General features: G+C 41.3%; 2 protein-coding genes across 2 annotated transcripts in view; both read left to right on the top strand.

The window, feature by feature from the left end:
- T265_02534 (hypothetical protein) overlaps positions 1-7,398 on the top strand; it is a gene marked incomplete at both ends in the record, with an annotated part of 24,740 nt that extends 17,342 nt beyond the window's left edge. The window contains one exon of the mRNA XM_009166797.1: positions 7,307-7,398. Within this exon, the coding sequence (XP_009165061.1) occupies positions 7,307-7,398 (92 nt within the window). The remainder of the gene's footprint in view (positions 1-7,306) is intronic.
- A 516-nt stretch (positions 7,399-7,914) lies between these two features.
- On the top strand, positions 7,915-9,612 carry T265_02533 (hypothetical protein; the record flags this gene model as incomplete). Its single annotated transcript, XM_009166796.1, has 1 exon — positions 7,915-9,612. The coding sequence occupies one exon, from the start codon at positions 7,915-7,917 to the stop codon at positions 9,610-9,612; it is 1,698 nt and encodes a 565-aa protein (XP_009165060.1).
- Positions 9,613-15,801: the final 6,189 nt, after the last annotated feature.

Raw genomic sequence — 15,801 nt, 5'->3', positions numbered from 1 at the left:
TCGGTAAGCTGACCTTTTGGTGGTAACTGGTGTTCCTTAAATCCACAGGTGGTCTCATGTGAGAGGCTCTGCGAACCGTAGAGAACATAATGACTTCGCTTTCAAGAATCATTAATTTATCGGATAGTTTAAATGTAGGTGTGAAAAATACCTAGCTCATTGAATGCAACCGAAGGATGCATGCATGACGCCCGCATACCGTACGGTCTTGCTTGGTCGGATATGAAAGTCCCAAATTTACCTTAAGCCCAGAACTGACGCAAGTTGCAGTCAAGTATAATTGGAATTTTATTCCACACGATACCGTTTCCAAATATATCATCAACTGATCAGTTTCGAGGCATCGTTAAATCCGTAAACAGTTGCACACGACGGCTGATGATCTCAAATACAGCCACATGTGAACTGCAGTTCTGAATGATTCGGAAGAGAGTCAAACTTTTCAACGTAAAGTTTCTTTTTTAATTAATTAAGTGTTACCAAGACCTAATGGTGAAATATATTGTTACCAAACTATCGGATTCAACAAAGCGCTTTGCCTATACTTGTAGCGTCTCATCAGACTGGTCAAGATGTCACGTCAATACATCAAACGCGGATGAAATACACGGGTGTGCGCGACATTCACAGCACAGTGGATTCCGGACTCGCCAGGCAGTGAAGTTCTGCTACTTCCACCAAAATGCACTGGGGAATCAGTTAGGTTGAAATCCATTTTTAATCCATGGATTATAAGGTGCGAGAGCATATCGACCTTCTTCACTCTTATTATCATGTTTCAGACATCCATTCATCTGTCATTTCACGCGACCAATCCAGTAAGAATTTTCCGTAATTCAGCACATTCCTCACCATATAATGGAGATCAGTGAAATTTTGCTGAGATCCACGGTCAGGTATCGGGCAAAAAACTACTGAGTTAACAGTGAAATCAAATGGCGTCTTGTCAATGCAGAGCTAGAGAAAAGTGAAGATATACTGGGTAGTGAAGCCCAGACGACAAAATATGCGAAGCAGAGATTAGGAACTGGGAGAATAAAATTATTGGTGGAACAAAAGTATTTATTCGGCAAGAAAAATGTCAACACTGACCAAATGACCTTCACGACGCATTTTGTTGTGAGGTTAAGCGTTGAGTAAACACGATGGCAGACGAAACTTTGCCCAGTTAAAAACTACCGATTGCTTTTCAAGCCCCTCTGAAACGATGGCAGACAGTTGCAATTGGCTCTAAGTTTATCAGTTTGTATTTATTGAAAGTTTTATTTTAACTTCAGAAGGGATTGGTAAACATTGGCAGTTTTTTTACTGGGCGGCGTTCTTATTTGGACATGAAAGCTTCCTAAGCCCAAATGAGTCGGGATTTAATGCAGATGGAGGACCAATCAGCATGAACTGTTCGGATTAGCATACTAGATCAGTGCTGAATGTCAGCTAATACACAAATTAACCCAAATGATGAACCGTAAGATTAAGGTAGCCGAACGGACATTTGATTTAAATCGGGTTTGGTTACTTAATCTTCCAGTTCAACTGATTTCAACTGGATGCCAACGGTGAATTTCATTGGTCTGTGTTGCCATGTGAGTGCTACGATTGTTCAGTTAAGTTGCGTGTGTGAGGGTCGGTATGTGAGAGTATATGTAATTCAAAACTAAACTACTTCTGATGATGACTCCTCTTTCCGGTAAGTGTACACTACCACGTGTCAGGTTAACTGATCCAAAACCGCTCTCCACACGCTTACTAGTTCCACTCCCTTTATTCTATTTACACTGTGATCATTGCCAATTTCCACTGATTCGGCCGTTAGCCTCTGTGGCATGGACTGTGATCACCCCTCAAAACTTCAACTGTATCAGGCCTTCGGTGCATGTTCCGTCATTGGTGAGTCTTGCGCTACCCCTTGATATTTGTCTGCGTTTCTCGGCGGCACGTTTATTCTTTCTCCCGTGTTCTCCGATTCCGGTGTGAAGTTCTCTGACCGTCTCTCCTACATAGACCATAGGACAGTGGTTGCATTTAATCTTAAACACAATCCCTGGTTGTGTTTGACGAGAGACGATCTTTTAATTGTACTAGTGTACAGCGCAGATTGTTTCCCTTCTGGAAGTTTAGTCTTTTGTTAGCCGTGTTTAGAATCTTTCTAATGACTACCGACGTCCCTGGTTTATATGGAATTACACGGTTCCGAACCCACTTCCGTTTGGATTACGCCATCCGTACTAGACGGCTAATCAAACTAACTGAATGTCCACTACACCGAAGTTTGCTTTTTACTTATGTTCGGGCCTTTGTCCAATCAACTTCAGTGCACGTGGCTTTATTTAGCTAGACACTGATGAGGCGACGCTAGCGAATACCGAGTTAGAACGGGCAAACGAGCGATTGAAATTTGCCCGTGTATCAGATGACTTCTCATGCACAGTAGTTTTTAGTTTTCCCCAAACCTGATGTGTCATCCAATCCAAGAAATGCGGTATTCTCGACGTTGACTATATTTTTACGCTAACTTTTCACTTTCCCCCGATAGGATTTGTTATATCACAAAACAGTCGATAGCGCTATCCGCCCATTCGTTTACCAGTTTCCTATCAGAACTTTGTGCTAAGGTAATTTCTTGATCGATCCCAATGTTTCTCAACTTATTATTGTCCTATTATGAAATATGTTCAGTAAACCGCAACTAACGGGTTGTTTTTTATTAGGCGGGGTGTGTAGAGTGGTATTTTCAGGTCATTGCTTTCGGGTGTTTTTTATCCGTCCAAATTTTTCACTATCAAGTGGCGTGTAAACAGTAAAAATGAATCAAAATTCTTTGCACGATTTGAATTCCGAAAAAAGGTGATAATGCTTCATTCGGTTTATCACTGGTGGTGTTTTGCCAACCCATGTACCTTTCTAATTTTAGATGATGTCTAGACAGTGTGTTTGTCAGGCAGTATTGATGAGTTTTGTCCCAAAATTTTGAAGTGTCTTCCTACGTCTTTAGCTTGCCAACCACTTCGTCATTCTGGTTTGGAACCCGATGATAGAGCGTTTCTAGTGGTACGGAACCGTTAACCGTCAAATAAATTTAGCAGCCTTTATCAAGTCCGTAGTTGGGGACTGTAATCCGGACATATTTGCGGAGGCAGCTTAACGCCACTATTTCAATCTACTGTGGATATGTTGAGCGTCAGACTTAGCGGTTTGCTTGACTTATATCTCCCAAAAACAGTGGCACAAAAATTCGCCCTAGAGATCATGAAATCAGACGTTAAGGTTAAATCATTTTTGATTTTATAAAACTATGACGAGTGTTTTATTAGGCAGAATTCCGCACCAATAGCACTTTATCATTCGCAATTAGGCGCTGCTACGTCCAAGAAGCCTATCCCGAACGTGATTGCCTAAAAGATCGGGTAGCTTTCCGGTCTGGCATCAAGGCAATCTCTAGTTGACCAACAGTCTGGTCCAAATAAAAATCAAGACCTAGTATCCGCCGAACGCCGGTTGCAGATGACGCATCCATAAGGCCTCACAAATTTCAGAATGCTGTCGCCGAATACACTCTGTGTACGAAGCTGTAAATATTTTCCACCGGATTTTTGGCGTACACCTTGGGTGATTCTTTTGATCAGAATGCTGGCTTGTAGGTTTTAAAGAGCCAAGAACTAAGCTGAGAAAGTATTTTTATTACGTTTTTCACAGAGATTATGTGGCGCACTTGCCTGCGAGTATCAATTAACGGAGAGAATCATGGCATGATCATTATTAGGATGAAAGTCCTTTCGTGACACCCATAACCATAGAAAAATCCAATATTTCTGCAACCTCATTGCTTGCGAGTATCCGTTAACGGAGAGAATCATGGCTTGATCATTATTAGGAGGAAAGTCCTTTCGTGACACCCATAACTATAGAAAAATCCAATATTTCTGCAACCTCAGGCGACACATAAGCGCACGATGCCATAGTAGCAGGAAAACAGGCATGTGACTGCTGCTGCAAGCTGCTGAATTTCGCCTTAAATAATCTAACATTCCTGGTTTATGTTCACGAAGTCGCCATATTATGAAGTACAGTCTGCGAGGTTTGCCGTTAATTCATGTGATTTCTTTGGAAATCAAGCGACTAATTTCACCTTACTTCACAGATTTTATTTTAACCCCCTCCTCCACAAAATTAAGATTATATCATGACTTGTTTGGACAAATTCAGACTAAAATTTCTAACTTGAGTTTCCTGAAAGCCAGTCTACAATGCTATCCACCATATAGGCTGAGTTTTCTAGAATTTGCGTGAAGACATTGGCAAACATGATATTATACAGTCGATCAGTTGTGGCAGCAACGTGTCTATTGACACCATAGGATCCTAGCACAGCGCACCTCTATCGGCTGCACTGTTTTATGCAGTGATCGCTAAGTTCAGCACTAATTAAATATACCTGTGCTGGTGGAGCAGTCTTAAACTGCGTCGCCATAAGTTGATGACGTCGTCTCTGAAAGGAAAAAGCAGCATATGACATTTGAAATTCACGTGGGCATACATCGACGTCATTGGTGAACTGTCCTAATGATATACAGACCTAAGCAGGAAGATCACCTGTGCTCTAACTTTTGCTTTTGACGCTGATCTAGTAAAAGCTATGGCACAACTATAAATCGGAAGCAATTTTGCCTTGTAACGAAAGGCTAAGTGAACTCGACCAAAAAATCAAAGGAAAAACAACCAGCTTTACGTTTGCAGACGTTCCAGTGGAGAACACCACAATGCAGTGCACCACCGGACACAAAAATGGTGTACTTTAACACAAAATCTCGATGGGCTCCGGTACGAGGAAGAAATCAAACACCACAAGGAGTGTCTGTGAGGACACCAACACTGAAGTACATAGGTGAATTCTGGTAACTTTCCCAAAGTCTTGTACAAGGTCTACACTGCAAAAGCACAAATTGCTGCGAAAAATAAGCAGGCGGGTTTTTAAAAAAGTAAAGGGTGACCGCGATAATTTCAGAAGCGTTTCAGTATAAGCTCACAATGAGGAAGCGCAGAGGTCCCGGAGATATGGTAGCTGAACGGCTGGTATGGTCATAGTAGTGTGGGGCCAAGAACCGAGCAAGGCATACAAACTACGCAAAACTTTCATTCAGATCAAAGCTGTCTCTATCGGAAGCCTCGGAAAAAGCCTAAGTATCTGTTGATGGCAGCAGTGATACACAATACTGCTGAAGAAGGCATACTGCTTAGGTGATGGCTAAAAGGACGTGACAAAAAGCATTTAAAAATAAAACAGGACCAAACTGGCGTGCAACAGAAGTTGAATCAATTCAAACTAACTTCATAGCTCGAAAGATCACATCCAAACAGCGACGGTTGGATGACTGATCCATACAGTTCATGAAACTGGCTCCCAGAAGGCCTGCCTGGAGGACGTCGTCCAAAAAACAAAATTTGTCATACGGTGCGAAGTAAGACACACGGGGGCATATTTTTTAGGTTGAATCAATCCTGTCCTATATAATACCACAAATGAATACTTTGCCCCTTACCGCCTTTCATATGGTGATGAATTGCACACAAGTAGGTTACTTTGGAGGCAACTGATAAAAAGGTTGCTCAGAAATCATCGTCAGCCCGCAGGCAATGTCGCCTTTCTCAAGTTTTCTCAAGAAAAGCAAACGTGAACGGGAACTTCAGCCAGGATTCAGTGCGGTCTCATAGTAAAACCACATGGGTGTGCAAATGAGAGTATTAAGCATATGAAAAGTAACTCCCGTAGGAAGACCGCAAGTTCCAAGAAAACCTTAACCTATTCAAGCGAACTTATGCTTGGATGAATATGCTGGTCTAAGTTTCCAGTGATATCAATTAAAACGTACTCATCAGATGGATAATGGGCCCATTTGCGTTGGGAACAGGGGGAACGAAGAACATGCAGTAGAACCAGAAAGTGAAGAACTCTTACTGAAACTGAATGTTCTGAATGCATTCTTTAGTTTCCGTGCAATGAATTATTTGTTCTGAATGCATTCTTTAGTTTCCGTGCGTCGATTTTCCGAAAATCCTTCCCTTGAATGAGACGTCTTCATTCGATCGGAACGTCAACACTAATGTGAGGAAGATTCGATTTATTTTTCTCCTGATTTCACTTGTTGTTGTGACTTGCTCCAAGCAAATCTTCTTCTACCCACTCAGAGGAAATCGTCGTAAAAACGTTTGTGACCGAAGGGTGTTCACGAAAAGGCAGCGCTATTCAGAGTGGCGTGATTGTAGCTGGTCTCCAGAATATGTACTGCACTGTCCCGAATTATCATAAGTAGTTGTTGCTAACCTTCATGTGCACGCCACTTTTCAGTGGCCTACGTGCTTTTGTCGTATGTTGCAGAGCCTGGATATACTGAAATTAACAGAAGTAAACTCACAGATATAAATTAGATGAAACATCTTGATATGAAGATCGTCCAGGACTTAGCCCAATTTCTGACTCTGTTAAGAACCATGTTGCTACGCAGCCTTTGAAAAATGCTGTTGCACAAGCTAGAATTCCGCAATGGCTTATTGACAGGAGGCCTCTAAAATGAAGCACCGCACCCATCGACTGATTAGGGTATTTTCGACAGCTTTGCTGTATTCTTACAGTTGACCTTGACCATTGAGGTATTCTGAATAATTGCAAGTTTGCCTCCAACAAAATATGTTATGCATAAGTGTGCGAATACTAAACAAAACTCGTAGACTTTCAGTTGCTAAATTATAGATCACGGCGAATTATCCATTGTCTCCCAAGGTACACAAAAGAATGGTTGAAATTTACGATGAAGATGAAGATTTCTTGAAAATACGGAATAAGTGTAACGTTGTAAAGCCGATTGCAAAAGACGTGATGAATACAGATCATTCCATCAGCAGTGCCCGGATGAAACGGTTTATTTGCATCTGTATTGAAAATGTAAAATGAGCACCCAGTACTCTGCTAAAAAAACCGCTAAGCTGTGTTTGATATATCCCATCCATTAACAGCATTTAGTGGACTGACAGTAATATTACGGTTCAGTTTTAAGCATATTCGTTGGTAGATCAGCGGATGACCAGCATATGTTCTGTCGAGAATTTACCTCTTGGATCATGGCTGCATAGGTGATTTCCGTGGGAACATTATTCACTTATGGTCGGTCGTATCTGACTTGTTCCAGATTAGGTGCGTGTGGCCACTGTTCAGTTATCTGGAAGGTTTCTATGTTCTAGAACCACATTCTGAAGGTTGTGCTTGAAAACTTGGTTATTCGACGATTAAGTGTCGTCCATGTTTTATCCAAAGCTAGTTTTGAAATACAGTTGTTTTGGTTCCTCCTTGCCCGTGAAAGTGGTGGTTTTCGAAGAAGATACTATGGAGCATTCCGAAAAAAGTGATGTATCAAGGTTCACCTGTTGAGGGGTGAAGAGAGATATTAGTGACGTCTTTCAACAGCTGAAAAACTAGTGGGTAAACTGGGCGTTCTCTGATTGGCTGCGACCAAATTGGGAATACAATTCCCTGCGACCATAAAGCTGACCAATCATTGGTCTGCAGCAAAATATCATTGGGAGTTGACAAACACAAAACACTAGTCTCACAGGGACAGGTAATAAAATTTGTTATCCGTTTAATGTGACCATGACGACAACAATCAAACAGCAGCCATTTTTAGGGAATTGTACTTCCGAACTATTCGTTTTCCTCATGTCGGCACCCTACCGGTGAACAAATCCGCATGCGCATTTGTTGGGACATTATTGGCAATGCCGAGGACGCCAACAGGCAGACGGAACGCCAGAGCTGACGTTATCCGGGCTTTCTGCCGCTGGACCGGTGTTCGCGGATTTCAGCATATACTTCGGGTGGAACATCCCCTATTACGCACAATATGGACTTTGTTCACCGCCTTTATGTTGATAGCTAATATTGGTCTAGTGTCTTTACTACTTACTCACTACTATCGATTTAATACCATTGAAAATATCAAAATTCTACGCGGAATGTCTGTACAGTTTCCTCATGTCACCTTATGCAATGTGGATCCAGTCAGTTCTGACAGGGTGTATTGCTTGAAAAACATACATGCCCCAGGATGTGAGTTTGCAGCGAAGTATGTGGATGTATTGGAGAAGTACATGACTGCTAGTAACTATTCAGAAACCTACAAAAATTCTCCTGTGATGAGCAAACTAGAGGATCCAAGTATGGTTGCAATCTTCTTTCAACTTATTGGAATTGAGGCAGCCTCACATATTGGACATCAGCTGGATGACTTTATCATATCAAATCTGTGTGAACTGACAACCAGTGAAGAAGGTGGAATATTGGTTAAACGTAAGTGTAAAGAGGCGGGAATTAAGCCCCTAAATTTTGTCACTTACAAGCATTTTAACTGTTACACTCTGGCTATTACAAACCCTAAAATGAGTACAAGAGCTGTGAGGTTGTCGGTTGTACTCTACCTGGATGAGGAAGAGGATTTGAATTGTCGACCTCATTGTACACACGAATTCACTGAATGGGCTGGCGGAAAAGTGGTTATTCATCCTGTCGGCACGTTTCCAGATATTGAAAAGATGGGAATGAATTTATTACCCGGGGCGTCGAATCAAATCCTCATCGAAGAAGTTCGACAGTACGAACGCAAACACTTGACGAACAAACCATGCAGTCGGGAGGGAAGCACTCCCCTGGATACGGTTTATTTCAATATGGAAACACAACAGTTTGAGAAACGCAAAATGAACTATACAGATACTCTGTGTGTACAACTACATTCACAACAGGTTACAATGGACACCTGTGCTTGCGTGGATTTTCTAATGCCCATACCTGGGTCGCATATTCAACAGATTCATGAGCTTCCTTTTTGTGGGAACATGTCGCGTGTAAATGTGTACAAAAGTCTGGTATGCAAGCAAAACGTCCGTTTAAATAACTCGCAACGTTTCAGGGAGCTGTGTCCACTTCCCTGCGAACAGATGCACTACAATTTCGAACTGACCCAACTTCGGTGGCCACAAAAACCACGCATTTTGAAGTATTATACCGAGCTGAAGGACCGGATTTACTATAACCGAAAATTCAAAATCTACGAGAAAATTGAGGCTGAGTCAAAAATCAACGCATCGAAGGCCCTCAGATTACTGCAAGGAACGGATATATTTGAAAAGAATCTTCTTCAGCTGGATGTGAACAGACCAAATTTCGATACACTTGTGAAGTATACAGAGAATGAAGAGTACACACTGCCCACGTTGATGAGTCAGTTAGGTGGTATTAACAGCATATTTTTGGGATTTACCTGCTTTACCCTTCTGGAACTAATCGAGCTTGGTTTTCGACTCGTCTGGGCCACCTGGCCATCCCTGACACCATTGCCAAATTGGAATTCTGGAAAAAATGCGAACGTATTGAACGGAGAGGCGGCGTCTTTGAATACTGAAGCCGCAGAAACGGAGCAAGAGAAGCTGCCATCGAAAAGCCTACAAAATTCTCACGTAGCAGTCAAACAGTCAAAATGCCCTCAATCAGTAATTTCGGTTGATTGGAATGAAGCAAAAGGTGAGACACAGCCGGAAGAAACGTATGACACCCCTGTCAGTTGACAACAGCAAAGCAACGCAACACAAATCACATTGTGTAGATATAATCAGATTATCATGGATTATGACCAGATAGTGATTAAAAACCTGCAGGCTTCAAAATAAATTTACGAACCTATATGTGGTCCACTTTACAAACGACAGGAAAAGAATCCCGTCTGCTGAGAGGAAGGTGAGTGATAGTGGCAAGACAGCCTGCTTCATTGCCGTCTAACCGATGTAGCAGAAGTGGATACTTTCTCGTATTTCTTTCATATTTCATGAAAAGAGCTGATTGGCTTGCTCAAATCAGTCTTTTAATAGGCTGTGAATTTTGGATGGCAAGAACACTGATACTTTAAACATTCCTACAGAAATCATGCATTCTTCCTCCACAAATGTGTTGTAGCATATAAACGTTTAGTTCTTCCGGTTCAGAAGTTCAAAAATGCTAGATTTCCCCCTAGAGACATTCAACAGATGTATGAAAAGTGTACGTTGAAGATTTTTCAATAAATCTTTTTCCGATAGCCGTTTTCACCTTCAGCATCATTAAAATGTCACCAAGACGGTGGCATTCCTGGGTGATTCACAAACAAAAAAGTGCTTACCAAATCACCGTATATGACGACAACGTGCTCTTAGCTTATCAACATTAATGAATGTGGAACTTGCCAAGTGTCTTCGATTAACGATGAATTCCTTTGGTCACGTGAATGGCACGCCCCTAATGAATTAAGAGCGGCAAGACCAATCCGACGACCAAGTAATAATCACGATGAGATACACTGTACATAAGGTGGCTGAAAATTGTTCTGCAGCTTATTCAGTTTGCCTATGAATCATGCAAGTTACATGTGAAGCAATCGGAAAAACGCCAGCTGATGTGCGTGTCACCCTCAAGTTATCCATCCGAGACACGCTTGAATCTGTCACTTGAATCTGTTACTCAGGCCCGCAGAGTGGGATAGATCACTTGAATCTGTTACTCAGGCCCGCAGAGGTGCATGATTCTTGGTTTGAAATGCAATGTTCCAGGTGTATCCACAGGTATAACCGGACATAGGACCTTAGGTAGACAGACAGGTCGGTAGGCAGATAGATCGATGGATGGGTTGGTCCATATGTAGATCCATATGTAGATAGATATATACTTAGATAGGTGGGTCTTATTAAGCCTCGTCTGAGTGCCTTGCTGTCAGCATAATCTCACCGCGGGAGTATTTAACCGTGGAGAAAAAGAGGGCATAAAGCCCAAAATATTAAGTATGAAACACTATCTGAACTTGAGCTCTGAAGGTCCAAACGTTAACGAAACAAAGATTTAAAGTCAAGAATTGAATTTCTGTACTGGAACGTACGGAGAAATATAGATTTAGGGTATTCCTCTTACGGTCGTAGGGACATGAACAGACAGAATGAGGATTGCGACTGGGTATACATGAGAATATTCGCTAACATCTGGAGGAAAACGAGTCATGGGGAAAATTTGCCCAACCATATCAGTAATTAGAAACTTCATGTGGGTAACTGTAAGGTGCAAGTAGCATCATACGAATAAACCATCCTGACTATTTTAACTTCCGTATTCTATTACACCTGCTGCATACAAATATGTTGTAGTATTCTTATCCGAAGCTTTCACAGTCTAACAAAAGCCTCTGAAGTGAGATTGTTGCATTCTCCAATGTTGGTCGCCTTTTATGGTGGAGAAATAAGAAAGTCTGAGATTTTCCCATGGAATATTTTTTATCAAGTATACTGATGGGAGATGAAATACGTGCGAAAGTTGTCAGCCGATTGAAAAAATCTAGTTAGGTGACTTTGGGTGGTTTAGTCGGAAGCGCCCGTTTTGTTGTGAACCTAGAAGCAGCCGTTTTGGCAAAATTAAAATTTGTCAGAAAGCATGCACCCGTTGTTGCCCGAAAAAGCGAGAAGCTACCAGGTTCACAAGGAAATTTCTTTGGCACGTCAGAGCTAGTCAAACGTTCCCCCAGTAGGACTCAGAGGAGAAAATCAGTTGCTGCCAAATTGGACCTTCCTATTTTGCAATTCAATTATTCTAGTCAACAACAAACCGTGACTTATCGAACGTGATTTCATTGTTTACTTGCACTTGATGGGCAGTCTGCGTAGGTCATAAACGAATCTCCTAAAACAATCATGGAATCAACCCGGGATGTCTATGCGCATGCTGCGCATGCATTCGAAATTCTGACGGCTGCGCATTTTCCAACGGCTTACCAGATAAATCCATTTGGGGCATTTGATAGATGCCAGTGATCGGATCAATATCCTCCGAGTAATGTATTTTATATGTATAAGAGGCAAGCCTGTTTTGATTTAAGCATGAAAGACTTCTTTGCCCATCAACCAATTACCCAGCTGTGGCAGCAACATTGGCATCCAGGTTAAATGTTTACACACATGTCTTTCTAAGTTGCACCAACATTGTTCTCAAGAGTGTATGTTTGTGGAATCAAAACAACGTACAGCTCTAAAATTGTTTTCTGGGGCCAATAGTATCCCTGTTCCTTCTGATGGACTATTTTCATATATACCAAGGGTCTTTTTGAGTTTATACCATAAAGTCTATGCAGTAAGACAGATGTGATACATGATGAGAATTAGTTAGTATTGTATCCCGAAAATCTCAAGGGATAGCTGAAACAGTGGGTTTTTCGATGCAGTTTGACAATTTCACCTTGTAAGCATGTATAGAGACGAACACGATAAATATCTGTTCCAGTGGACGGCTACGTTGTAAGGTTAATTGAGCTGCTGACAATGAGATCCTCCTATATTTTTAAGAACCAAAATCGTTTTTTCCCAAATAACATGTTATTAAATTACTAACAGGAGTGCGTCAAGTATTTTTTTCAATAAGCTTTGTTAGGGAAAAAGAATTATATCCCGAAACCATTCTTTGTTTGACCCGAAGGTCCTCTGTATAAGGCAAATATTAACTGAAAATGGACTGTGTAGCATGCCCACAATGATTCTTTGTTGAAAAAGTCTTGGAGATTACTGCTACTATTCAAACGTGTATCACTGTTTTGCTAAACGCTGCCCGAGGACGAGAGACAATCTATTAGAGAACACGGTGCATCTTCGATTCGTTAGCGTTTTTCACCCAACACGAAGAAAATATACTTGTTACTGATTTTTCGTGCTTCGGTTAGTTGATAAAGCATCGATTAATACGCAAATGCTTAAAAGATTTTATCGTTACCATTGTTTGCAGTAAGCATGTTAAAAATAAGCGGCAGTGTCTGTAAGGTTGACCAATGTTGCATCCTGTGGACGAAGTGGGCCAGTCAACTAGATGAAATTCCCTGAATCCGATGGCCTGTGATGGCAGTATGCGGACCAAACAGTTTGTCATCTTGTTTACATCACAGCAAAGTTTCGATTACAAGCAGAAAATTTGCGGAGCCCAAAGCATGCACTGGTGGGAAAAACAGCATCTGCATTTGAAATTGTCTATTCCTTAGATTTGAATAGAATATCAACTGAACACGAACCAGCGTACTACTAATTAGAAATTCGGTTTTCCGTCACGTGTGCCGATTCACTCATAGGAATGAACAATGCGTTGGAGTAAGTCTTGGCAATTTTATTTAAAAAAAATAAATATAGAAAAGATGGGAACTCATCGAACTCATCGTGATAGTAATCCCCTTCGTGTATTGCTGTATGAAATTGAAGTGAGCACCTAGAATGCGTGATTGGAATGAATCATGAAAAACACTTATGAATAAAAGAAAAGTTGTGGTAGCGGATTACTCCTTCATAAAATTTATCAGCTTATCATGTGTTTTACTGGCCAAGGTTATCAGATCCATGACCTGCACCAGGTTGTTTAATCAAACATGAATTGCCCTCCCGTTTCTCCTGTAAATGAGAATAGGTTACATCCTGTTGATTTTATTGTACTGAAATATGTATTTCAGACTAATGAAGAGAAAGCAAAAATGTACCGCCAATTGAGCAGTGGTGTTTGAAATCAAAACCTGTAATAGTTTTGTTTTCCACTTACTTGTCAGTTCTATTTTTCAACCTCAAAAACTTTAGCGGAAGAATGGTGTCCGGATACAGCCATTCATCCGAGAAACAAAACAAATCAGCAGTCAATCGAACACTCGGACTGATTTCTCCATACTTTAGCATTCGTCTACTTTGTGGCCTGGAAAGAACGAAATGCTTGTCAGTTCTTGACTTCCTGCTCTTTGTTACCACTGTTGAAAACATCCCTCAGTAGGTGAAGTTTTTCTTTTCTCTGCGGGAGGTTTTTCCAGCACTTTTTGAAAAGGAATGAGGCTGATTTTGTTGATTTTTATTGAGCTAGACTGAATAAGTATTTACATCAAACCTACAAAAAAACGAGTGAAATAATATACATGTCGCTGTCTGAATCGATATACTACTGAGGTGCGATTCAACGTACATGCTGTCGGGATTAGCTGCAAATCTTTCGTGGTAAACCAAAGGGGTTAACGCAAGTCGGAAGAACAGTGTTTGGAGCAATCAATGAAACCAAGATAATTTCATAATTACTCCTAAGTCTGCCCGAAATTATATGTACAAATGTTATCGATAGTCTATCAAGGCTTCAAGAGAACGAATCGCTTTGATAACCCAGGAATCATTCGCTGGCAACTATCAGGCACTGTTGGTTGATCACGTCAGTGCTGACCTCTTCACTGAGCCTGACTATTAGCTTGAAAAGCTTCATCCACAGGCGAGAAGTTTTCATCAGTTTGCAAGGATCAACTCACAATGGCTAGCTTGAAAAGCTTCATCCACAGGAGAGCAGTTGTCATCAGTTTGCAAGGATCAACTCACAATGATGATGTCTCCTCGACTTGCTCCAAGATGTTTGCAAGCCAACTGCCAAATTATACAAACGGACCAAGGGGTACTTGATAAACCACCATTAAGTGCGATCGAGTTACCAATATTTAGACACAACACCTACCAGGCACATGTGAGGCTACATTGCTGTCCTGTATGATGACTCAAATAGTGGAGAACAATTTAGCATGACTGAGTGACTTCACATGGCATATTATTAACGAAGCAGTAATCCCGCCATAAGAAGATCCTCTGGACGAAAAAAGGTTTGCTTCTTCGACTATTGACGAAAAAATTACCTTTCGTCGATAATTTTTTCAGTACCTCTTAGGGCTGTGCCTAGCGGGATTGCCCACCTATTCAGCGGATCAAGGTCTGGTCAGAAAAACTTTCAATCGGTTTGTCGAAATATAGATAGCTCCAGTGTGTTCACTGGTGGTTGATCAGATAGCAGTTGATCAACCACCGAAAAAATTTCAATGTTTATATGACACATGGTAATGTATCAAGATTTTGAGCATTTTCCTAAAGTTTGTATGCATCAAAGCTAAATCCCCAAGCAACTGTGATGAACTCGAACCGCAGACTCACCTGAAGGTTGCTCAACCAAAAACTTACAATTGATGAGTTGTTGCATGGAGCAATCGCCATGTTTACCAAGGCACCATATCTGTTAACAAATTACATACACAAACCATGAAAACTTGGGACTGTTTGGTATCAAGAAAGAGCCAGAACTCTCGTGCACGCAATCCGTTTGTGAGAGGACTCATCTAATTCGAGGTTTTAAAAGTTTACTACCATCATCAGTTGCATTATACCGCCTATTCGCCGTACGGCGGTCATAGCTGCCATACTTTTGTTCTCCGATAACATAGATAGCTATGCACTTAAGGCGGTAGATGGTCTAACTGGCACTTTAATGAGAGGCATTAGGAGACATTTTTAATTCAGAAATTGGGGAGGCGAAGGTTTACATTGTAGGCAATAGCATGAATTCATGCACCAGGTCTGAAGTTGTCCCTAACCACTGATGTTCCCCATCGCGGAGTTCTCAGTCAATGAGACGGTAGTGACCAGTGTGGCTCATTTTGCTTGTACTGGCTTTCATACTGCTGCAAAGTCATTGTTTGATCTCCGATGGCTTCTTTCCACTCTTCGCTCAAGTGTGTGAAAAATCTTTGATTAGCAGAAAAAGCTCGTGAATAGCCAACGCAACCTGTGGAGTGTGATCAGTTCATTTGTCATCGGTGAGTTCTTTCTTCCGAAGACCATTCTACATACGTCTGTATTGCGTACCCATTGTTCCCACCAAGCCCCTACAATGCTCCGAAGCATCAGTGTTTAAACAGTGTTTTT

The sequence above is a fragment of the Opisthorchis viverrini genome, assembly GCF_000715545.1.
Source record: "Opisthorchis viverrini unplaced genomic scaffold opera_v5_32, whole genome shotgun sequence".
Classification (NCBI taxonomy): domain Eukaryota; kingdom Metazoa; phylum Platyhelminthes; class Trematoda; order Opisthorchiida; family Opisthorchiidae; genus Opisthorchis; species Opisthorchis viverrini.
This window is presented reverse-complemented; position numbering and strand designations above follow the sequence as displayed.